The 23,368-nt window shown below is 42.7% G+C and overlaps 1 protein-coding gene across 3 annotated transcripts in view; it reads left to right on the forward strand.

Moving 5' to 3' along the window:
• The window catches only part of TMEM8B (transmembrane protein 8B), a 79,352-nt gene that overhangs the window by 41,220 nt on the left and 14,764 nt on the right, over positions 1-23,368 (forward strand). For all 3 annotated transcript variants that reach the window (XM_072607179.1, XM_072607169.1, XM_072607164.1), the window contains exons 4-10: positions 30-163; positions 3,366-3,631; positions 4,253-4,578; positions 15,602-15,695; positions 15,895-16,018; positions 21,392-21,534; positions 22,068-22,246. In XM_072607179.1, coding sequence (XP_072463280.1) covers positions 30-163; positions 3,366-3,631; positions 4,253-4,578; positions 15,602-15,695; positions 15,895-16,018; positions 21,392-21,534; positions 22,068-22,246 — 1,266 coding nt within the window. The remainder of the gene's footprint in view (positions 1-29; positions 164-3,365; positions 3,632-4,252; positions 4,579-15,601; positions 15,696-15,894; positions 16,019-21,391; positions 21,535-22,067; positions 22,247-23,368) is intronic.

The following is a 23,368-nucleotide window of genomic DNA, read 5'->3' on the forward strand; positions in this document are numbered from 1 at the left end:
AATATCAGTTCCTCCTTTGTTTACCCCAGGGTCTCCATGATGAGTGCCAGTACCTCCTTCAGCCACAGTTGATTGTTCGTCGATTACTTGATGTTGCTGTCCTGGTTCCTGGTCGTCCCTCAGAGCAAACTCTCTCCTCTCATAACCGTTCGGCACTGTTCAAGTGAGTCTGATGTACCCTGGCCTCTCATTGCCTTCCCAATTGCCCACCAAGTCCTGCTCCTCTCGTGCCTCTTTCCCAACTGTTACCAAAACTCTTGGTAGATTATACCAAATAGATACTATCTCTTTCTTTTTTGCTTTCTCTTTCTCCCACTTTTCCTCTCCCTTCCTACTTTCCTCCCTTCTTCCCTTCTTTTCTTCCTCCTTCCTTTCTTTCCCTTTCTCTCTCCTCCCCTTTCAATCTCTTTCCCTCCCTCCTCCTTCTCCTCTTTCTCTTCCCCCTTTCTCCTCTTAGTCTTTCAGCCTTTCCCTCCGTCCCCCACCTCCCCTTTCTCTTTCCCCCCTGCCAACAAATACACACAGATTTCTCCTTAATAAAAGGTGACATTTTAATAAAAGCCGCTTGTAAACGCACTGATGTAGGAACTACAAGCGTCTTTTATTCCTGTTTTACAGATCAGGAACTGAGACTTAGGCTAAATGGCTTGTCCATTGTCACATAGCTACTAAGCATTCCAGACAATATTGAAACTCAGGTGTCTCTTGTCTCCAAGTTTAGCATTCTTGTCACTGCACCCACTGGAATGCTAGGAAATATTTAACAACTGACCGTCCAAAAAGAAAAAAAAGTATGCATGAATCATTTTTAAGTTTAATTTGCATTATTAATATTTTTCCATCACCTTCTTGAGTCTAGACAATCAACCAAACAATAAATTAAGCCCTAATTTGTAGCCAATTTCTGAGGTGAAAATGCTCCCACTGAAAATTTAACAATTAGCTCTTGAGAGATTCTACAAACGCTCTACTGACTACACCATTCCACTTTCTTAAAAAAACCAAAGAGGTGTGTGTGCATACATACAGATACACACACAGTATACTAGATTAAACTGTACATTACTTTGGAGAAATCTTTGCTCAGAAACAAGTATGCTAATCAAACATATAGCTTCTTTTATGAAGAATTTTTATGCCAATAAAATCCCAATAATCATCCAAACATTCACACACACAACACACACACAAAGCAGGCATAGAAAAAGGCAATAGTATGTAATTCTATACCTTTGGAACCTGAGGGTAGTATGTTTTAGCTCAAAAGTCTCCAGTCAACCTTCAGATCACAGCAACTTTCTAAGAAAGCTAAGCAAAGCCAGTTTCTGGAAATTGGAAGACCTCTAGCTTCTAAAAAAATTTTCCTAGAAAAACTTTTAGGAGATGAAAAGTCCACAGCCCCAGATTCCCAGGTTCTGCAAAGGAACATCCCCTCTCCTCACATTTAAAAATAAAAAATAAAAAAATCCTCCTTTGTTTCTCCCACAAGCTTCTATTCTGGGGTATTTCACCTCTTCTTAAGGTCATCTCTCTCCCCTTCCCCCTCTACTTCTTGGACCTGTGCCATTTTGTGATGTCACCATAGGGTCAGGGGTTCAGAAGAGAAAAAAGGGGATCAAAAGGACTTTAGAATCATTATTTTGTTTAGGAAGTGGAGTAGATAAAATGGCTCTTCCTCTTTCCTCCATTTGTTTGCACTGTTATATAAACTGCTTTTCTTTAGTGGCTATCTTTCCTCTTTATTTGTCTTTTTTGTTGCTCCCTAACTCCTTCTTGGAGGACTGAGGGAGTGAGAGGGGGAATAGGTGAGCTGAGATTGTGTGGGCTGCATTCCTCCAACGTATTCATACTTCCTTCAGCCATGCTTGTGGTCAACCAGATGGGGGTGATATCTCCCTTTTCAGGGAGGAGATCAGTAGAGACTCAGAGAAAGCCCTCCTTGTCTTTATGGGTTCACGTCTCTAACTGATTCTCTTTGTTCTTAAATACTGCCATAGAATTTGATTACACTGCATTTTGTTTAATCTGCACTCCTACTGAGTATCCAGAATGCAAAAAGATATGAACTAGTTTGCCTCATGGTTACAGCGGATACCTAGCAAGCAGGTTATCACCCTTGCTTCAACTGAACCTAAGTTCTCATCAAGAGGTGGTCTTTTTGTCCTGTCTAACCCCTGCCATCCTTGTAGCAGAAACACTCAATTAGGAAGGGGAAATACTACCCTGAAGTCAGTTCTCCATACTCTTTTTTTTCATAGGGCTCTGTCACTCTCTATTCCTGGCACCCCAGCCCATCTGAGTCACCTATAACCGTGCTCAGCCTTCAGGAGGGAGGTCAGAAGCTTCTCTCTCTCCTTAGCTCTGTTGGTGTGGAGTGACTCTCCACTCTCTAGTGCCAAGCCAAGGAACATTATGAAGACTAAACGACAGTCCCCATGAACTGGCAGCAGTTGTATCTCCACAAAAAGCCCCTCTCCAAAGAGGTGGTTTTGTTGTCCACTACTCTTTTTGCCTCCTTGGCACATCCCCCTCCCCCTGCCATTGTAAGGGTGAATAAGGTATTGCTACATCATCCCAGAGTACAAATCCTTCAGTTCTGAGCCTGAGTACATGGTGCCAGGGTGTGTATGCCCAGCTCCATTGGCTATTGTTACAGTACGGCAAACTGAATGAGACCAGAAAGGTATGAGTAAACATAGGCTTAAGAACTGTTGTGCTGACCTGCCCTGTTCTTGAATCAGCAGATAGATTCTCGTTCTATCCCAGGTCTGGATCTTGGGGTGCATAGCCTCCCTGGTGTGTTGAGGTTAACTTTTCACCACCTTGTTGCCAATGGGAAGTTTATCTCCCTGTATCCTGCCAGTGAGAAGTTCCTCCCCCCCCTCCCCCCCCCTGCTGCAAGCCCTGGGCACCCTGGGATCCACTTACTGAATTCCTATTACAGAGCACCAACTCCATTCCTTGATATCATTGGCAAAACGTAGCTGGCAGGTTCTAAAGCCAGTGACCGACCTGTGCTCATTGTTTCTGTACTGTTACTGACTCCCTTTAGGAATATCACCTTTTGAATCAGCTCCTCAGGATTTTAAAATGTAAATGTCTTTAACACGGATATAGTTCTTACCAAGAGAAGTGTTACTTTCATTTTGTGGTCCACTGGACATGAGCCGTTCTCCCTTCCTTTCACGTCTATAGTTCTTTCCCCATTCAAGCTTCCATTTATGCCCCGTTCATCCCCCATATCCCACCTGACTGACATCTCACTTCTATAATCTTCAGTATCTCTCCTCTCATCTTTGTCTCCCAGAATTCCACACTCTCATCATCCAATTTGTCACCCCTTGTCCTTGTATCCCCCCCTCCAGGGTCTTTGTCCCCAGTTTCACCTCCAGGGTTTCTGTCCAGCTGAAGTGTGTGGGATCTCGTGGGGGCTCTGGCTGCCCCTTGATGATGCATCTGCGCCCCAAGGCACCTCCCCTGCACAACTCAACTTCTGTGGCCTGTGGGGAATTGGCACCATGTGGGCTGGAGCTGGCCTTGCCTCCTTGGGGGGACTGGGTCTATGTACGTGTGGAGACACCAAGGGGTCTCCCTGGAACCCTTCGATTCCAGCTGTGTGTGCAACTACAAGGTCAGCAGAAGGGCCCTGGGTTTCTGTACTTTTCCTTGGGGACCCCCTCATAGGGACATCTTGTGTCCTACTCTTGGATCATTCAATTTTAATTTTCCATGCAGTTATAAGGAAACCCAGAAGGACTCTACCTGAGATCCCTTGTTGGAAACACTCAGGATATTCCCTATCATAACCCATCATCTTTCTAGAACCATAGCTATGCATGTACTGTAAAGTCAGCCACAATACCCTAGGTCCCTTTCTGGGACCCTATCCCAGAATTCATTTTCTTTCCTCCCTGTACTATGGGACAATCTGATTCCCACTGTGATCTTACCTCACCCTCACCTTCACCCTCTTTGAACTTTCTCCTAGTGATATATGCACTTCATCTCAGTCTGGGTCAAGACCCTCAGGATATTATTTGAAGGTCATAGAAGCTATGGATAAGCCATGAGCTCCCCCTGTAGAGTACCCCCAACTTAATGTGCCTGGAACTGTAGTCCCTTAAGAGGCTATCCTGGGTGGGGATGGAGGGAGGTCTTGTTTAATGACCCTGGGGATTAGCCAAGGTGGGAAATTTGGGGTCTGGATTGTGATACTGATGGGACTGTCAATGAGCTATAAGCCTCTTCCCAGAGTGCCCCCAACATGGCCTGTCTCGAGCCCTGGTACCTGGAGCAGCCATGAACATGCCCCAGTCTCTGGGTACACAGCTGCCCCCTCAGGAGATACCACCCTTGGGAGCCCCTGAGGAGGGGTCTGAGAGCACATCTCCCCCTGACCACTGCTGGCCAGTACGTCCAACACTGCGGAATGAACTGGATACCTTCTCTGTCCACTTCTACATCTTCTTCGGCCCCAGTGTGGCCCTTCCACCTGGACGTCCAGCTGTGTTTGCCTTGAAGCTCCTGCCTGTGCTGGACAGTGGAGGGGTCCTGACCCTGGAGTTACAGCTGAATGCGGTATGGATGGGGCAGGGAATGGGGCTTAGGGAGGGATAAGGGGATCAGAGGAGGAGAAGCTGACAATAATCTCAGTTTGAAACTTCAGGTAGTACTACTGAGTACTTAAAGCCTTCAAAAAGCTTTTCTACATAGCTTCCACTCAGTCCAAGAATCAGTGTAAGAAGGAACTCTAGATTTCAGTCAATTCAACCTCCCACCTAGTCATAGGAATTCCTTCCACAACATCTTTGAGGTAGTCAGTCAAGTATCTACTTGAATATTTTCAGTTATGGGAATATCCATTTCACTGTACTCTTAGTCAGCTCTGAGGCCAGAGGTATTTTCACCCTCATCTAACTGGGGGACTTACCGAGGAGAGTCTATGTCTTCCTTACCCACAGATTAGGAGTTCCCTGAGAACAGGGATCCTATTTTCCTCATCAGACCAAGGATTCCCCAAGAGCAGAGACCTTGTGTCTATTTTTAGACTAGGTTGAAATCTTTATGCTATGCCTGGTTCAGGGTGTCAACTGACCATGGGAGCTTTCAGGGTGATGACTTTGTCATAGGATTTAGAACTGGAAAAAACTTGAGATCATTTATTACAACAGTTCTTAACCTGGGGTCTGTGAATTAAAAAAACCAAACATTTTTGTAGCTGCACATCCATGTAATTGGCTTCCTTTGTAATCTTACATATTTTATGAATTTAAAAATATTGTTCTAAAAAATAAAAGTATTGTTCTGAAAAAGGGTTCATAGGTTTCACCAGATTGCCAAAGGAATCCATGACAGTATAGTTTAAGAAACCCTCATCTAGCCCATTTCTTCATTTTATAGATGAGGAAACTAAGTCACAGGGAGGTAAAGTGACTCTTAGATGTAAACCACACCCCTAGAAGCCTCTTCATTGAAAAAAGGTCAACTTTAACCTAAGATCTGCTCGTTGTACAGTTGTCAAAAGGACAAGATACATTCCTTCCTATGGGCAGTGAAGACTCATAGTCCAGGACCCTGCTGCTCCCTTTTGTCATCCTGAATGCTGCTACCAGCTAGCTAGAAGAGGAGGAATTTTTTCCTTTGAAGAACAATGCTTAATGCCAGCTTTTACCTCAAATTTTTAACTCCACTTGGGATCCTTTCCTTCCCTTTGCCTTTTTCACTTTATTACTAGGAGAGTGAGTCAAGGGTAGAGGCTATTTACAGATTGAGGGAATATCAGTTACGTTTCGTGTTCAAGGTAATCTCCCCAGTCCCATTTCCATCTAATATAAATATCCATGAGCACCTGCTACTATTCGTCACGAGCTTAGATTTTTAAGAGAACAATTCAGCATCTTGTAGGGACCCCTGTTCACAGAGCAACTTATCTGATTTCTGATGTTGTTTTCTGGTTTATCCCAGAGGGTTGCGTTTGTGCCATCTTCACACTGCTCTCACAGAATCCTGTCCCCTAGCGTCTCTTACATTTCAAATTCATGGGACTTCTCTGTTCTAATCCTCTTTCCTGCAGTGTACCTCAGTACACTTGAGAGTTCTTCAGAGCATTCTTTTGCTTTTGCTACAGATTCATTAACTAAGTTTCTTGTCTTTCCTTTCCTCTGACTTTTTGCAGCTAGCTACCCTTTAAAAATTTTAATTTAATTTTTTTCTAAAACGAAGATCTCTTTTCTTTCTCTCCCACCTCTCATTTCTCCACTCCAATGAGAAAGCAAGAAAAACAAAATCTTACATATAGGTAAGCAAAACAAATTTTGAATTGGCCACGTTAAAAAAAATGTCTCAATTCTGAGTCATTCCCTTCTCTGTCACGTGGTGGGGGGTTGGTTCATCCTGAGTCCTCTAGAATTATCTTTTGTTGATCAGAGTTCCTAAGACTTTGAAAGTTGACTATCTTTTATATAATATATATGCATACAAATATTCTTTTATATAAATATATAACATTGACTATCTTTTATAATATTGTATAAATTGTTCCTGGAAATTTTTTCCATTCCATTATATATTATGTAATACCCACACTTTTAAATAGTCATTGGTGGGGAAATATGGTGCAGAGGAGACTCTATTGACTTTTTTCCTTATGCCCATTCTTGTGCCATTTCCCCAAAGGACTGGGTACGTTACTTTTATGCCACACTACATAGATATTCCACAAGGGGGAGGCATTTCTCTTTGACAGCCTTGGGAGGTGATACTGTTCAATGTTAGCTTATTTAGATTTAGAAGTGGATGGAGATTTTAGACTAGATAATCTAGGCAAATCTGCCCACTTTACAGATGAGGCCCTAGAGAGAGGTTAAGTGGCTTACTGGTAGCTAAGAAGCAGATTTAGTTTCAAATCCAGCTTCTCGCGCCAAACAATCCAGTTCTCTTTATATTACAAATGCTGCCTGCGTTTACGCCTTGCTTTACATACATGTTCTCAGGTATTAAAACATCTCCTGTAGGTGTCCATGTGGTCTATCATCTATTATTTTAGAGCCAGCCTGTTGGAGATGGGTCCACAGAGTTACACAGCAACCTCATATTGGAGAAAGAGCATGTCCATTCTTGGGATGGACCCAGAATTTTAAGATGATTTTACTGTAACAGGGTTTCAGGATTGAGTGCCTGTCTTCTTATCAGCCTTGGAAATTTGGTGGCAGAAATGAAGTTTCCAAGTCTTCTTGAATAATAAGTGGGGTGGGAAAGTTGTGACTTGAATGTGGGAGAAGAAAGGAGAAATTTTTTAAGAAAGGGTGACCCCACGTGTGGAAGTCTGCATTTGGATTATAGGAACGGTAGTGGTAGAAAGGATCCTCAAAATCTCTGGTTACTTAGGATTTTCCAGGAAAGTGAGATAGAGGTAGGGAGCAAGTTGTTCTAGGAATGGGGGCAGAAGAGGAGGAATTCTTAGGGGAATGATTACAGGAGACTGGAAGGAATCCCCCCCTTTTTTTCAAGAGTCTTGAAAATGGGGAGAAAAGTCTCAGTAAGGTGGTTATAGCAATCAGGAAGGAGTGTCTGTTACTCAGAGTTTTAGGAATCTGGGAGTTGGGAGAAGGGAGGAGAGAGGGAGAATCCCTGGTGGGTGGCATTATAGGGTGAGTTCCTAGGGAAGTTGTAGTGGCATTGGGGAAAAAAGTCTTTCCTCATTCCAGCTATAGATTTAGAAAATAGTTCTGGTCTGTTTGGTTTTCCTTACTTGCCCCTTTAGACAAGCAACTAAGGGGCTGCAGTGGACAGAGTGTTGGATTTGTGACCCTGGGCAAGTTACTTACCTCTCAGCTACATTTCCTCAACCATAAACTAGGAATAATAATAGCACCTACCTTACAGAGTTGTTTGGAAGATTAAATGAGATAATTTTTGTAAAATGTTTTGCAAACCGTAAAAGTATTATACAAATGCTAGCAGGATGTTCTTCAGGGACCTTTGACTCTCTAGAGTAGTCAATTAGGATAATAGCTAGCATTTATGTATTGCCTTAAAGTTTACAAGGTGTTTTACATGTATTATCATGTTTGATCCTCATAACAATCCTGAGAGGTAGGCGTTGTTATTATCCCCATTATATAGATGAGGAAACTGAAGCTGAGAGAAGTTAAATGATGAAGTAAGTTAAGTTGCCCAGGGTCACAGAGTAATAAGTATGAGGCAGGATATGAATTCAGGTCTTTCTGATTCCAAACCCAATGCTTTGTCCATCATGCCACTTATCTCCTGAGCAAAGTCATCAGCCTCATTCTGAGGCTCACTCCGAGCGTCTTCAGAGTCATCCATTTTATGGCAAGTCAAGGAATCACCCTCGTCAGGTTATTGGTCCTCTTCCAAACTAAAGGATGAAAGATTGCAGCAACAATAACTATCTCCTGATGTTGCTGGCTTCCTAACTCATGCCAATGTTCTTGGCATTTATGAATGCTCTGAGTGACTTGTGTCAGTTTCCCCATTCTTTTGGGAATCTTCCCAAGAGGAATTAGGAGAAGCTCCAAGACACCCAATTCTGAAAAGGGACATGAGACCATTTTGGATTAATAGCCTCTCATCGCTACTTTTCTCCTGCTGTTTTAGTGATTGAATGGCAACTGGTATCACTGGGGTCTAGCAGGCCACCTTATCCCAGCTCAGGGACCTTCTCAGATCAGGGTTTCATGCACAGGCTGAATCTTGCTATAGTCCTTTTACTCCCTTTTCTCCTTCCACACCCACAAAGTCTTCTCTTCACTTGTTCTCTTCCCTATGCCCTCGACAGCCTTTTCTCCTTTCTAATTTCTCTTTCTAAGCTTCCTTGATAAAACATTTCCCAGTTTTGCATATTGATTTACTCCTGTAGAACCAAGTGATTCTTCTGCACCGACTCACTAACTCCCAAGCACTCATAACAATTGCTCACTACCCCACTGATCGATAAATATTTATTAAACACCTGGACTGGGTGTCTATGTGCCAGACACTGTGCTAAGTGCCAGGGATGAAAAAAGAAACAACAGACATCCCCTACCCTCAAGGAGTTCACAATCTAATGGGGGAGGGGAACAAACCAACAAATATGTACAAAAATGTTATATACAGGATAAATTGGAAACAATTAAGAGGGAGGAGGTACTGGAAAGGCTTCCTGTAGAAGATGAAATTTTAGATGGGACTTAAAGGAAGCCAGGAGGTAGAAAAGAGTAGGGAGAACATTCTGGACTCCTTCCTCCACTATGTCCATTCTGGTTTCCAACTTCTAGAACAAAAAGGAGCATTGAGGCAACTTCCTGATCCTCTTAAACAGGCTCAGGGAACAGCTGGCAACTCTGTGCCCCCCCAAACCCCCCCAATCTCAGGTGCATATCTGTCCCTACTTTGCCTATTAGCTCCATAGCACCCTCAACTTTGATACCTTTGAATCAGGGGTTCTTAATTGGAGCTCTGAGAACTTATTAGGATAGCTCTTTCAGTGTAGTTGATTTTCTTGTAATCCTGTGTATTTTACTTTATGCACTTAAAAACATTTTTCTGAGGAGTCCCTTGGCTTCCACAGATTGTTTCAAGATACAGATAAAATTATGAACCTTTCCTTGCCATAGATGATGGGATCAGAGATGGTTGATGGAGTTTGTCTGGGTTCCTACACACATCAGACTCATTCTTCAACCCCACTCTACCTCCCAGTCAAAGCTAATAGGGACTGAATTGTTCTTGGATTGAGAGTCCCTTTTGGACCCAATTCTTAGTTACTTTCATGGTCTACCCAATGAATATTTGATCCAAACATTTTCTCCCAAGGAACTTGGTAACTTTGGATCAGTATTAACAGATATTTCCAGTACTGTTTCCCCTTTAATAATTTTTTAATAGTCGAGGGCTTTTGTAGGGTTCGCTTAAATAATTTACAGATCTACCTTCTCTTTCATGTTCTCTTTCTCCCACCCTCTCCCCTCCATCAATGAACTGTTTTTCTCCATACCTGATACCCTGAGGAGAGACTGTCCAACACTATTGCCACATCCTGGTTCCTAGAACTTATTTAGGTTTATACAATCATGGCTTGGGAAATCTCATGTTTTTTCTGAACCTTCACCCATCAGGTATAGCTAGTCATGTACTAGTATAGCAAAGTGAAAAGACATTTACTTAAAATAGAATTTAAGATGTATAACAAGATACAAGAATGAAGTAGTGAATAAATGAATGAACAAAATAAAAAGTCTAGCAATATATTTAACCCTGAGGATACAAATAGAAAAGGTGAGAAAGTCCCTACTCTCATGGAACTTATATTTTTATTGAGAGAGACAACACATTAAAAAGTTCAGCTTCAGGACTGATGGGCACGGCAATGCTAGTGGACAGTGAGACCCAGGGGTCTTTAGGTTGTAACAGCAGATCAGACAACAGAACCCCAATGCCTGGGATCTATAGAGTTGTAGCAGGGTAGATGATAAGGCCCCACTGGAAGGAAAAAAGTTGGTAACTCATCTCATCTAAGTGGTATGAATAGTCAAGCGTTCTGGATGGGGTCTGGGTAGCCTAGGGCTAGTGAAGAGAGTGAAGGGAAGCTGAAGGGAGAGGGTGGTCTAGGTGGTGGTTCTTCCTGCCCCTATTGCCTTTCAATATTTATCATTAGCTATAGTCTACGTAGATTTGTAGGGGGCATAATTTCTAATGATAAAATAAAAACTCCCATGAACTGCTAAAATAGAAGAAACCCCAGATCCAAAAAGGTGGACCTGGAATGAGCCAGAGTCCAATCACAGTTTACAAAGGTTATAACTGTATTTATTGCCTGAGAAGAAGGAGCTTGCATGTTAGAGAAGTGAGATGACATTCTCAGCTGTTCAAAGGGGAGTGGGGAAAGGATGAAGGATTTATACATATTTGAAGTATTCAGGGCTAAGTGGGGGTGGTTAAGAGAGAAATACAATAAATCAGAAAGTCAGGGGAGTAGGGGTCCAGGGAGAAAACATCTGCAAACACAACCAATCAGAAAGCAAGATGTTTGCTGCTTTTAGATAAGTTAAGAACCAAGATATCTGCTGCTTTCTCTGAGCTGGCCAAGACTGACTTCAGCAGTTGCTGGTTTTTTTTCAAGTTCAGCTAATTTTTAGTTGCAAAGGATCACTGGTATGTCAAGCAGCCATGGGCTTCAGAAGTCCTCTTGATTAGCTGGTTCTTATACTACTCATTGTCTGATTCCCCTGTGAAAAAGGGAAGCTCTAGCATATTTAATCAGCTGATGTAGGCATTACAGAGCTCATGTCTATACCAAAGAGAAATGCCCCCTTCTAAGTTGGAGAATGATTGGGGTAGAAGAAGCTATTAGGTCAAGTAGAAGTCATAGCTACTTTTTAAACATCCATTTTCCAAACTACAAATTCCCGAACTTTTAGAGAATTTAGTTCCTCACTTTTCAGTTCAGTACCATAAGCTGCTACACTGGAAAAATTTTTTTCTGAGTCCATTCTTTCAACACTACCCATGCTGCACACAAAGAACCACACCAGACAACAACCACCCAGGGGAGGGTGTGATTTTCCCAGGGATCAAAACCCAGGCACTGCAGATCTAAAAGATATTGTATCTCAGTACTGAATCTGCAAAGCATTGAACTCTGGCCACTGTGGCTGCTTATGACAGAAGCTGTAGTTAGGAGGAAGTCAATGGTCTCTGCTTCCCAAATGGAAGAGGAAAACTTGTATTATTGGTAGCAATAGGAGTTAGACAGAACTGTGGAGCAGCTTTCTGCCTCTGTGCTTGCTTTCTTTTTCCTCTCTTCTAGAGTGTTACTCAAATAATCCTATATCACACAAGAGTTTTTTTCTTTTTTAAATTTAGTAGTATTTTATTTTTCCAATTACATGTAAAAGCAATTTTTGACATTCGTTTTTTGAAGGATTTTGAGTTCCAAAGTTTTCTCCCTCCCTCCTTCCACTCCCTCTCCCCAAGATGGCAAGCAATCTGATATAGGTTATACATGTCCAATCATGTAAAACATATTTCCACATTAGTCTTGTTGTGAAAGACCAGAACAAGAAGGAAAAACTATGAAAAAAAAGTGAAAATAGGGTGCTTTGACTTGCATCGAGACTCCATCAATTCTTTCTCTGGATGGAATTGTCTTGGATCCCTGAGAAGAGCTAAGTCAATCACAGTTGACCATTGCCCGGTGTTACTGTTCCAATGTTCTAGTTTTGCTCATTTCACTCAGTATCAGTTCATCGAAGTCTAAGGTCTTTCTGAAATCTTCCTGTTCATTATTTCTTGTAGAACAATAGTATTCATTACATTCACATATCACAACTTGTTCAGCCATTCCGCGGTTGATAGATATCCCCTCAGTTTCTAATTCTTTGATATTACAAAAAGAGTTGCTGTAAATATTTTTGTACATGTAGGTCCTTTTCCCCTTTTTTATGATCTCTTTGGGATGCAGACCTAGTAGTGGTATTGCTGGATCAAAGGATATGCACATTTGATTCTTGCAAGAGTTTTTGTCCAGTTCCCATCAGGTGGGGGCATCATTATTTACTGTGCCTGGAACAGATTTATGGGGGATATAGTTCTCAAGGAGAAATGTACTCCTAACATGTATGACAGTAATTGGACGTAGAAGGTATTTGGCTAAAGAAGATAGTTAACTTCTCTTTTCTTTTCTTTTCTCTCTTCCTCTCTCTTTAATCTACCCCTCTTTCTTCCCCTCTCTCTCTACCTCTCTTTCTCTTTTCTCCCCCTCCCCCTCCCATTGTACAGTGGGTGGTGTCCATTCTTTACTAGTTTTTTCCCACGGGTGTGACTTTCTTCTTAGTCAAAGACTTTACCCCACCCTTCTTGGGGATTGGCTCATTTGGAAAGACAATGGTCTAGGCTTACTCCTGCTCACTTACCAGACCTTCTCCCACTAAAAAACCACAAGCTCATACTAAGTCCAGGACACACAGATTCACTCTTTCTATTCAGGTTTTGAAGAGCTTTAATAAGATATATCAATATTATCTCTTTTTTCTCTAGTTTTGAGTCCCAGAGATTAGAAACAGAATCTATTTTTCTGGCAAATGCATATCTCAGTATAAAATCTCCTGTATGCATTAGCGTTTATCACTCCCATCCCCTCTCAGTTGCATTCAGTGCTCTAGGCAAACAAGGTGTGAGAAACTTTTTTTTTTTTGAGCTGGCAAATCCCAGAGCAAAGCAAATTCTTTTAAAAATTATCTTTTATTTTTTCCCCAATTACATAAAAATGTTAACAATTTTTTCTTTTTAATTTTGAGTTCCAAAAAAACCAAATTCTTAAAGGAAACAAGAATTAGGGAAGTAGACTGAACTTTCCATTGAGAATAAGAGAGTAGGGGGATGAGGCAGAATATAGGAGTGTAGAATTCACCAGTGCCTGTCTCCGGAGCTCAATAGGTACAGCCTTCTATCTTACTATGTCTTACTTCTGTTAAGCTCAGATCACCAGTTATATTACCAGTTATGATATAGGAATGAGAGTATCTTCCTTTCCTTATTCCTGTGGAATCCTTGTTGATGACATTAGGGCATGGGGCCTTGGCAGTGGCAGGTGTCAATCTCCCTGCCTTTGCATACCTTCAAAGTTGCTTTTCTCTCCCCTTGATGACCAGTGGAAAACTACAGCATGGAAGGGGCTACCTCATGTTCTCCTCTTAGCACACTGGCTCACTTCTCAAGATTTTAGCTTTCCCATTTCCTTCTGATCAAAGGGACAGACAGCAACATTCCTGTTCTTCCTTGGTCCAAGAAAGTATTGCATAAGATTTATTGAACTTCTGGATCAAGGGCATGTAATGTCAACATAGAAGAGGGGTCTTTTTTCTCCTCTTTTATTGTTTCACATATAATAAACTTTCCTAGCCCAACTGCAGATATAGGAAATAGTCTGGGTGGCTCCCTATTTTCTTATTGTCTTGTAAGAAAGCTCAAAGTCCATTTAGTTTACCTAAGTATGTTTTATATCAGAAACATCAGAGGAACAGACAGAGAATAATTTGGTTCTGAGTTCCCCTGCTTCCAACTTTACCCCTGAGGTTGACATCTAGGATGAACAAGGGCTTGGGTAAAGAATAAACAGGGTTGAATGACTGGGATAAAACTAGATTCTATATCCCAGGAAACTTGACTCCTGTATCTTGAGGTCTTGGTGCACTAGCTAAGTTTTCCCCTTAGATGGAAAATTTGCTTCTCCTTGAAGATACCGATACTAAAAGTGACCAAGTCCTATTACAAAGCTGGAGCAGTCCTGGAAGCTCTAGCCCCTTAAGACCAGAAGGTTATGGCCACCTTCCCAGTTACCAGAGGGAACCAACCCTGAGCCCTGCAAAAAAGTCTGTTTGGTGCAAAAAGACCTTTACTGATGTGATGACAGCCTTAGTTTCTGTGGTCCATGCCCTTCTGACTAGCCTCTGCCTATGCCTGACCAGACTATCATGTCCTTCATAGATGATACCTGATTTATACTGTTCAATCAGCAATGATCCTTGTCTTCCCCTGGCTGGTCCTAGTCACCCCTCTGGTTCTTTTGCCTCCTTTATCCTTCTCCCCCCAGTAATGATCTGTACTGGCTGTCCATACCTGGTCCTGGCACCATCTGCTACTGGGAACCCACATCCCCCAAGTCTTCTCAAAATGAGGCAGGGATAAGCCATTGGAAAAAGTCCAAAGATACCAATAGGTTTAAGTCTTAGAAGGCTAATGTTCTTAAATCTCAGGTGGATTGCCAGATTCCATTCCTTGCTTGGTTTCCTTCCTTCCTGCCTTTGCTAGAACTTTTAATCCTTTCATTTAAACTCAAATGGATATTGGCCTGGATGTCTCTCAGGTTCTCTTTGGCTCTGTAGTTTCTTTTCATCTTCTTTGTAAGCCCAGCTTGACATTTTTACTCCTAGGACTGGTGTGCCTATATCCTTCTACCCCTCAATGAGGAAGGCTCCTTCCTGTTCCCTACCATCCCTGTCCACCTCTCCTTTCTCCCCCCACCTTCTCATTTTGTTGACACTAGAGATCACAAATAGAGACAATGGCTCATGGTGGCAAATGGTGGGTCCCTGGGCACATAGAAGACTGAAGGGAAAATCATCTATATTTCATCTAAGCCTAAATTCAGCATCCATACCTCAGGGGACTTCTTTCACAAAAAGAAGTCATCCTAGGTATAGAGAGGCTTATATAGTCACATGTGAATAATAAAGGCAGGAATCTGGAACAAAGGATTGAGGGGGTTTATGTTTATGGGAAATGGGGTATGTATCAGGTATTACATAGGTATTCCTAGTTAGAATTAGTTAGTTATTAATTAGTTAGACTTTTTAGTTAGAGATTTATGAGAATCTGGGAAGCATTCTGAAGGAGTAGGGAGACAAGGCAATTAGTCCCTCATTTGGGGATGGAAGGTCATTTATAGAATTGGTGTGTGTATGTATGGGGTGGTGGTGGTGGGCAGTTTTTGGAGATGATTTTTAGCAGTCTGGGAGACCAGGTTGTGACGTAAGTATTCGTGAAAATCCTTTATATTTTTTCCTTCCCCCCACCCCGCCCCACCACTTTTATTCAGAGTTCACTGCGCCAGGAAAATGCCACTGTGTTTGGATGCCTGACTCACGAGGTACCACTGAGCTCGAGTGACTCTTCTGTGACCTGTTCCACAGGTGAGAATGATAGTCTGGACAGGGAGCAGTGTAACAGGAGGGAAGGAGATGATGGTACAGTGGGATAAGGGAAGAAGGGAGTTGGGAGAGGATGAAGATGTCAGGGTGATGATATTGGGAGGCACGAAAGAGAGAGATAGAAGAATCCTTTTCTCCTCCCACCCCTTCACCCCTCAATGACCAACTGTCTTTTGCTCAGAGTCCCTGGCTGGCTTCATTCTCTCCGTCAATGCTGCCTCTAGAATCTCCAGACTTCGGATCCCTTTCCCCCAAACAGGAACCTGGTACCTGACACTCCGATCGCTGTGTGGAGCAGGCCCATGGTAAGAGCAGGAAAGTGGGAATATAGTGAGAATTGATTGGGGAACTATAGTGAGAACTTCAATGGGGAAAGTCACAGTGAAAGTGAGTGGTCATGGTGAGGAGCACACTGGAAGGCCAGGCTTGAGGGAACTATAGTGAGAAGAGGGCTCCTTCCCTGGGTAACCACACATATCTTTCCTGGTTCTGAGCTCCCTTCTGTCTTGAGGGCCCAAGTACTTCACTTCTCTGCTTCCTCCAGTCTGACACCATATGCTTTTCCAACTGGGCTTCCTCCCTTCCCAAGGCTATTGCAGATGAGGGAGGCTTCCACTGGCTCCTTCCCCTCCTTTTCCAAAGCAAGGGCAAGGACCTTCTAAGATTGTTGGAAACTATGGAGAAACATAGTGGTGGGGGTGGGAGGTAGGGTATCACTCTTAAATGGAGCAAGGTGTGATCTCCCTTAGTTACTCTCCATGCTTTGCCTTATATAGCTTTCTCATTTCTGTTTTGAGACTCTGTCCTGCCTGCCTCTATCCCTTTTTTATTTTGGGGGCTGGTGCTTCTTGATTTAACCAGGCGTTAGACTTCCACAATTTGTACCTCTTTTCTCACTACTGGGATGGAACAATGGTGGAAATGGACACCATGGGACAAGGCAGACGTTTCCATCTCATGGTAAACAGCACATGGCTTGTCTCCATCTCAATGCTTCCTTGCTTTACCTAGGAAAGTTATCTTAGGTCATTCCTTGAAGATAACTCCCTCCGGCCTTAAAAACAAAGTAATGCCAAAGTTTACTTTTAAACTTGCTTTTGCAAGGCAGCAGGGAAAAGTTTTTAACACCTTCAAGAAAGGGCATGTGTGACTGCGTAGGAGAGTCCTGAGCATGCTCAGTGCAGACCTCCCCCATGCTGAGCTCCTGGAACCACCACACCCATGTCTGTGGCTTGGAATCAAAACCCTCTATGGGGTTCAAAAGGGCTGGTTGTTAGTACAATAAATCTTCAACTACTCAATCTCTTTAAGCTTCAGATTCTCCATCTATAAAATAAGGCTAATAACCCTCAATATAATGATGAACTTTTATTGTTATTGCTCCAAGAAGGCCTAATTTTATGAAGGGCTCAGATAATTACCAGGCTTTCCTTTTCAAACCTTTTGAGCCAGCCCTGGCTGATCGCAGTGGCAATTTCCTGTAAAGAAAGTTCATAGTTATTTTTCTCCTTCTCTTCTCCTGCCTCGATGTTCCTCCCCACCTCAACCCAAACCCTGCACTGAGATGCTGAGTGTCCCCAAAGACAATTTCTTACAAACCAGGGGCAATGAGAATGTGGTCTCCTGACAAGCTGGCTGAAATGGATTTACCATCATCAGAAGGAGATCTCCAGTGGGAATGGCAGGGTGCGTTTTCTATCCTGCACCCTAAAGGGTGCCCTGATCTTCAGAATTTCAGGGTATTTTTCCAACTTTTTCTTAGCTAAAGAATCAGTAAGGGGAGAGACCAAGGGATTAAAATGGGATGTGGGACTGTCATTGGTATGCAAAATAGCCAGTGAGGAAAGTCCCTCAGGTAGAGCTGGTAGATTTGCACCTGCTCTTGTTCATAGATTTAGAGAATTGTCGGGGACACTCGGAGAGGTCACTTGGCAAGAATCCTCTAGTTGGTCTGTATCAGAAGTGGGACATGAAGCCCATTCTTCCTTACTCCTAGGAGAGCTCTCCATCCAATTTCTCTCAAACAGGGATATAGGTCTATAGTAATAAACAGGAAACCTGGAAACAAAGGGAAGAGCACTGGCTTTGGAGTCTAAAGATGTGGATTCAGAACCTGCCTTTCTTATTTACTACCTGCATAACCTTGGGTAAATCATTTTACTCTCTCTGTAAAATGAAGGACTTGGGACTAGATGGCCCTTAAAGGTCACTTCCATCTCTTGATGTGTGATTCTTTCACCTGCCTCTTGGAGATAAGCTGCCCTTCTACTTTGGAATATCTTTGGTTGGATTAAAATGGTGGTGCATTTTTTCTTATTTCCTCCACTAGGGGCCAAATATTCTATCCTTTGTTAGAATGAATATTGAATTTCACAGTTAGACCAGCTTTCTGCTCCACTTGGAGCACCCTCCTTAGACATTCCAGGTAGAGTTCTACATCTGGACTATATCCGTAAATAACAACTGTGTCATCTCTGTATGGAAGAAGTTCCATCCCAGATCAACTATTATTGACCAGCCACTGAAAGGATTCTTCCCAACCCAAAACCAATGATTTAAATTGGTTGACAAGCGGTTGACAAGACTGCTTTCAATCTGGCTTCTGTGCTTACCTCTCTTTGTCAGTATCCCTTTCCAAAATCTAGGAGAGATTTCTTATAGGAGAGATTTCTTCCAATATTTCTGTCAATGATCATTTTTTAAAAGCATAGTATTAAGTAACAGATTTGACAACAGCATTAATTTTTCACTAATGAACTTAGGGAATCTACATGCCTTGTTCTTGTTTGCTAACCACAATTGGTGAAACCCAAGGCCATCTGGCTGGGGAAATGACTCCCAACTCTAGCTTCTCAATCACCTTTCCTCTTATGTTTGTTATGTATTACAATACACCAGTGATGAAGGTTCATAGCTGTTAGGATAAGGTGGTTGCTTGACACTCTTTTTTCCAACTGAGGCTTAAATATATTTTCCTTGGGTTTTCTTAAAAGCGAGAACAACATTTTATTTCGGGAAATGAGTTTGATCAACTAACCACTTTTCTTTATCTGCAGGCTCTACCCACCCAGCCTGCTGAATTTGGTCCAGGAAATTTTATTCCTTAAACTTTGAAATCATGTTGAGCCCCATTCCCTCCTGGTCTTGCCAAGGATGCTATCAAGACAGAAATTTCTTCTTCTTGACCAGAAGGTAACAGTAGATCATCAGTAACCTTTCCAACAGTTTCTTCAACTGTGAGGCTGTTGTCTACACAGTTTATAGGGTATTCCTGAGTGTCAATTAGAACTGGACCTTCCCTTTGGTAGGTAGGGCTTTAGAATATTAGAATATTGAGAATTTAGAATATTAACGTGAATACCCCTCCAAGCTCTTTCATCTGCATTCTTTCTTAGTGTGGTTCTTTGGATTAGATGTTCCCTCTTTCCCAGTGTGGGATTTCTCCCAAGGCAGTGCGGTAGTATAAAAGGAGCACAGGACTTGGAGACCAGTTGTGAAAAGTACTAGCCATGTCACCTTGAGAAAGTCACTGAACCTTTTAGCTTCAGTTTCCTCTTCTATGAAATGGAGACCATAATATTGAACTACTTGTTATGTGAAATGTGCTTTGCAAACTGTCAAGGGCTATACAAAATTGCATTGCTACTATTTTTATTTTTATTATCCTGTTTCTTGCTTTACTACATTCTCTAGCAGTGGAAAGCTATTGTACCTGGGCTAGAACATACTTCTTTCCACGTACCAATGGTTTCCAGTGCCTGAGCAGGTAGGTGTACCATAGGTGATGGATACAAGGAAGCACAGTTGCACAGTTGTTGGCTTATTTCTCATTTCACCACCTGTGCTTTTTGAGGGGACATCTAAGGTGCCTTGTGACAGCATTAAACCCTTGGTGCAAGGGCAGTTTTTATGCTCCTGAACTTGACCCACCTGCTCTTGGGATTCACACCTTTCCACCCAGGTTCCTATGTATCTCCCTCGTGGAAAGAGGCCCAGTTTTCTTCTTTCCTTTCCTTAGTTTTCTATTTCTTTCTTTTTCTTACTGGTTTGAAGAACCCAATGCTCTTCTTAGGGCTTCTTACTATTTCTCCCTCTCCCTTAATCCCCTTCAACAAGGACAAGAAGACAGATAAGAATTTAAAATAACAAACAAAAAGGAAGAGGTATGAAGTTAGTTGATTTCTTAACGTTTATAGGAATAGGTGGTCCTATTCCTCAGTGAAATGGAAGTGATGGTTTGAAGTTTGAAGCCCTCTTCCCTGATCCAACTCTTGTGTTTTGCCTCTAAAGTCAGCCTCACCTAAATCCTGTTTGACTTGGTGCTGGCCCAAGTTAATCAAGTTCTTTGCCTAAGGATTGGAGCGGATGCTAGCTCTCTGGTAGGATTCTCACCTCTTCCTGGAGGTCTCTTTGGCTTGGCCCCTTGAGGGGGAAAGCTCTTTTCTGTTTGGCCCTAAATCTTCCTCTCCTGGGCTTCATGCCATCTAATCCAATTAGTCACCTCCTTCCCCCTTCCTGGAAGACTCTTTGACTCCAAGCCCTTGGAATTCCTACCTTTTCTCTAAACCACTTCTCTTAATTCCTTGTCAATTCAACAAAGATTTATCAAGATGCCTCTGCAGACCATCACCTAGGCCTGGTGCTAAGTGATGGGGATACAAAGGGAAAAACCAAGACAGTCCCTGCCATCCAGGGAGGTTTATCTTCTACTACATTGCCTGTCCTGTTCGATTTTCTTGAAGCATATTTACCAACTTCTCCCTTTGACTTCTTCAGCTACGATCCCAGGCTCACATTTGGGCTGGCTTTCCTTGCAGCCATATCTTCTCCCTGGGTCTGGCCCCATCATGTCTAAAGCTCTTTGCATGACTTCAGCTGGTTCAAGCATCCAGAAGCTGATTGCCCTCTCTCCTCCTTTTTCAAAACCCATGCCTCTTGCAGCACCTCCCACTAAGTTCCCGTTTCCTGTTTAAAGAACATTATTAATTCTTTTTTAATTTGCAGAGCAGAGAAAGGGCAGAGGTGCCCTTTGGGAGGGTCAGTTGGATACCTGGGAGTGCCAAGCATGATGGCCATGGCCAGTGTGTCCGTTGTACTGCTCTGTTTGAGTGTAATGGCCATGTTTATGGTTGGGTGTGCCTAGGGTGATGGTCCAGGGTGTTAGTCACAGAACCACAGCATCAGAACATCACAGAATTGGAAGGGAACTGAGAGGTCATTGAGTCAGAATTGTCTGAACAAGAATCTTCCTTTACAAGACATTCAGAAAGTAGACATCTGGCATTTCTTTGGAGACCTCCAGTGAAGGGAAACCCACTCTATCCTCCTGAGGCAACCCATTCCTCTCTTGCATAGATGTAATTGTTAGGATGCTTTTCCTTGAGTCAAATCTAAATTTTCCCCTTTGCTGTTTGTACCCATTGCTCCTAATTCTGAACCTGGGGTCAAGTAGAACCATTTACTTTCTTTTCCCCTTTATAGCCCTTCAAATACTCAACTATTTTGGGGCAGGAGAGAGGTGACCAATATGATGGTTAGTATATGCAGGGGGTCAGTTTGATATATCCAGGGTGCGGGTCAGTTTGCCCAGAGGGATGGCTACATATCTAGACACGGTGAGTCAGGGTGTCTAGGAAAAGGATCAAAGGTGCCCAGCATGATCATCAGTGTGTCTGCAGGTTTGAACGCTGTAAGAATGTCACTGCTGAGGTCCGTCTCCGGACCTTCCTATCCCCATGCATTGATGACTGTGGCCCGTATGGTCAGTGCAAACTTCTGAGGACACATAACTACCTGTATGCGGCTTGTGAGTGCAAGGCTGGTAAGAGAGGAAGTTGGGGAAAAGGGCATAGGGTGGAGAGGTTGGGAAGGTCTGGGAAGTCAAAGGTAGCAACCAGAAGCCCTGGGTTCAGATAGCAAGAACTGAGGTAGGGGTGGGAAGAGAGAGATGTAATAGGAGGGAATATATGGGCAAGGCCACTGGGAGAGAGGGAAGACCAGCATCCTGAACAGGAGAAGAAAATGAAGGCTAGAGATGGGGGCATCAGAAGACAGTGTATGAAAGGAGGAATAGGATTTAGAGCTGAAGGCACCTTAGAGATCATCTAATCCAATTCCATTTTTTAGAGAAGGAAACTGAGGTACAAAAAGGTCAAGGGGCCAAAGGGCAGTACCTAAGAAAAGGAAAGTAGAGATAGGATATTTTTTCTCAAACTCTAAAATGAGAGTATGGGGGAGGTGGTTTAAGAAATTCATAGATGAGAAGGAATTCATAAAGAACATGAACCCCTGAGTTCCTGTTTCTTACTGACTATCCCTGCACTGAGTCCTGAGCATGCCCCTGATCCCTCCTAGGCTGGCGTGGCTGGGGTTGTACGGACAGTGCGGATGCTCTCACTTATGGATTCCAGCTTCTGTCCACATTGCTGCTCTGCCTGAGTAACCTCATGTTTTTGCCACCTGTGGTTGTGGCTGTCCGAAGTCGATATGTGCTGGAGGCTGCGGTCTACACGTTTACCATGTTCTTCTCCACAGTAAGTGGTATTGGGGAGTGCCTTGGTCTATACTTTCATTATGGTCTTTTCTGTAGTGCTTGATGTTTGTGTGTGAGTGTGCATGTACACACACATGTATATGTGTACACACATCTACATTGTGTTTATACATACATACATACGTGTGTGTGTATACACATGGTATCTCCATTGCTGGCTTCAAACTGGGCTGGAGGTTATAACTGAGATCCTACTCCTCATCTATGGTCAGAACATAGCTGTTACTTGCTTTTGAACTTACTCCCAGGCAGCCAAGATAGAGTTCATAATCACTCCTCATCCTGGAATGCTACCCCTAGACTTAGGTTTTCTTTGCAGTATACCCTGGATCTATGACCCAGAACTGAGTAATGAGCAACAGATCTGCCAATCGACACCTATTCCTATCCTTTGAGCAAGTCAAGACCCCTCCATGATGGATTTGGGACCTCTTCTTGCCCTAGTACATAGCCTTTCCCTGCACTGGAATGCTCTGGGTGGCTATTCCTGGGTAGACTCCATCCTCAGTGGTCTGCAGACCTTTTCATTTGTTTCCTTATGCTGACCTGGACTGGAAAAAGTATTTCCTGTGATTCTTTCTTGAATTTCCCAATCTAGAAAACACATCAATTTGGTGTATTTTTCTGGATTTATTTGTAGGAGTTGTGGGGTAGAGTTCCACTGTAGTTCTTCCTTCTACTCTGCTATCTTCCACTATTAGTTTTTTGTCCCATATTAGATATGCCCTAAGTGGGGGGAGTGGTGTCAGAAGGAATTTTTAGGGATACTACCTTCACTGACAGTAAGAGAAGAGAATGTAGTCTGTGAACTATAGGCTAGAGGGGCTCTGACCTTGATTCTTGACAAAATCCTAGAATGTATTATTAAAGGATTGATTTATGAATATCTAGAAAAGGAAGCAGTGATTATCAAGAGCCAGCATGGCTTCATCAAGAACAAGTCAAGTCAGAATAACTTTATTCCCATTTTTTTAAACTAAGGTATTAAAATGGATAATTCTGTATATAGCATTTGCTTAGATGTTAGCAAAACATTTGCTGAAGTCTCTCATGCTATTCATATGGAAAAGATGGAAAATTGTGCACTGATTAGATGGATTAG

The sequence above is a fragment of the Notamacropus eugenii genome, chromosome 1 (assembly GCF_028372415.1).
Source record: "Notamacropus eugenii isolate mMacEug1 chromosome 1, mMacEug1.pri_v2, whole genome shotgun sequence".
Classification (NCBI taxonomy): Eukaryota; Metazoa; Chordata; class Mammalia; order Diprotodontia; family Macropodidae; genus Notamacropus; species Notamacropus eugenii.